At 63.8% G+C, this 232-nt stretch overlaps 1 protein-coding gene across 1 annotated transcript in view; it reads right to left on the bottom strand.

Annotated features, from left to right (window-relative positions):
* Positions 1-226, bottom strand: part of LOC104404551 (plectin-like) — a gene marked incomplete at both ends in the record, with an annotated part of 8,061 nt that extends 7,835 nt beyond the window's left edge. Inside the window, 1 exon segment of the mRNA XM_010013006.1 lies at positions 1-226. Within this exon segment, the coding sequence (XP_010011308.1) occupies positions 1-226 (226 nt within the window).
* Positions 227-232: the final 6 nt, after the last annotated feature.

A 232-nucleotide genomic window follows, 5' to 3' on the forward strand; every position in this document is an offset into this window, starting at 1 on the left:
TCTTCTGGACGCCCTCGTTCTCCTCGGCCAGGCCCTGCTGCATCTGCTCCTTGTCCTCCTGCAGCCGCTTGGCATGTTCCTGCGCCAGGTCCTTCTGCTTCTGCAGCATTTCAGCCTCAGCCTTGAGCCGTGTGGCCTCCTGCACCGCCTGCATCTTCTCCTTCAACATCTTCTCGGCCAGAGCCCGCTGCTGTGCCAGGTCATCCTCGGCAAGCTGCCGCATGCGCGCGGC

This window comes from Nestor notabilis, unplaced genomic scaffold (assembly GCF_000696875.1).
Source record: "Nestor notabilis isolate BGI_N333 unplaced genomic scaffold, ASM69687v1 scaffold16554, whole genome shotgun sequence".
Taxonomy (NCBI): domain Eukaryota; kingdom Metazoa; phylum Chordata; class Aves; order Psittaciformes; family Psittacidae; genus Nestor; species Nestor notabilis.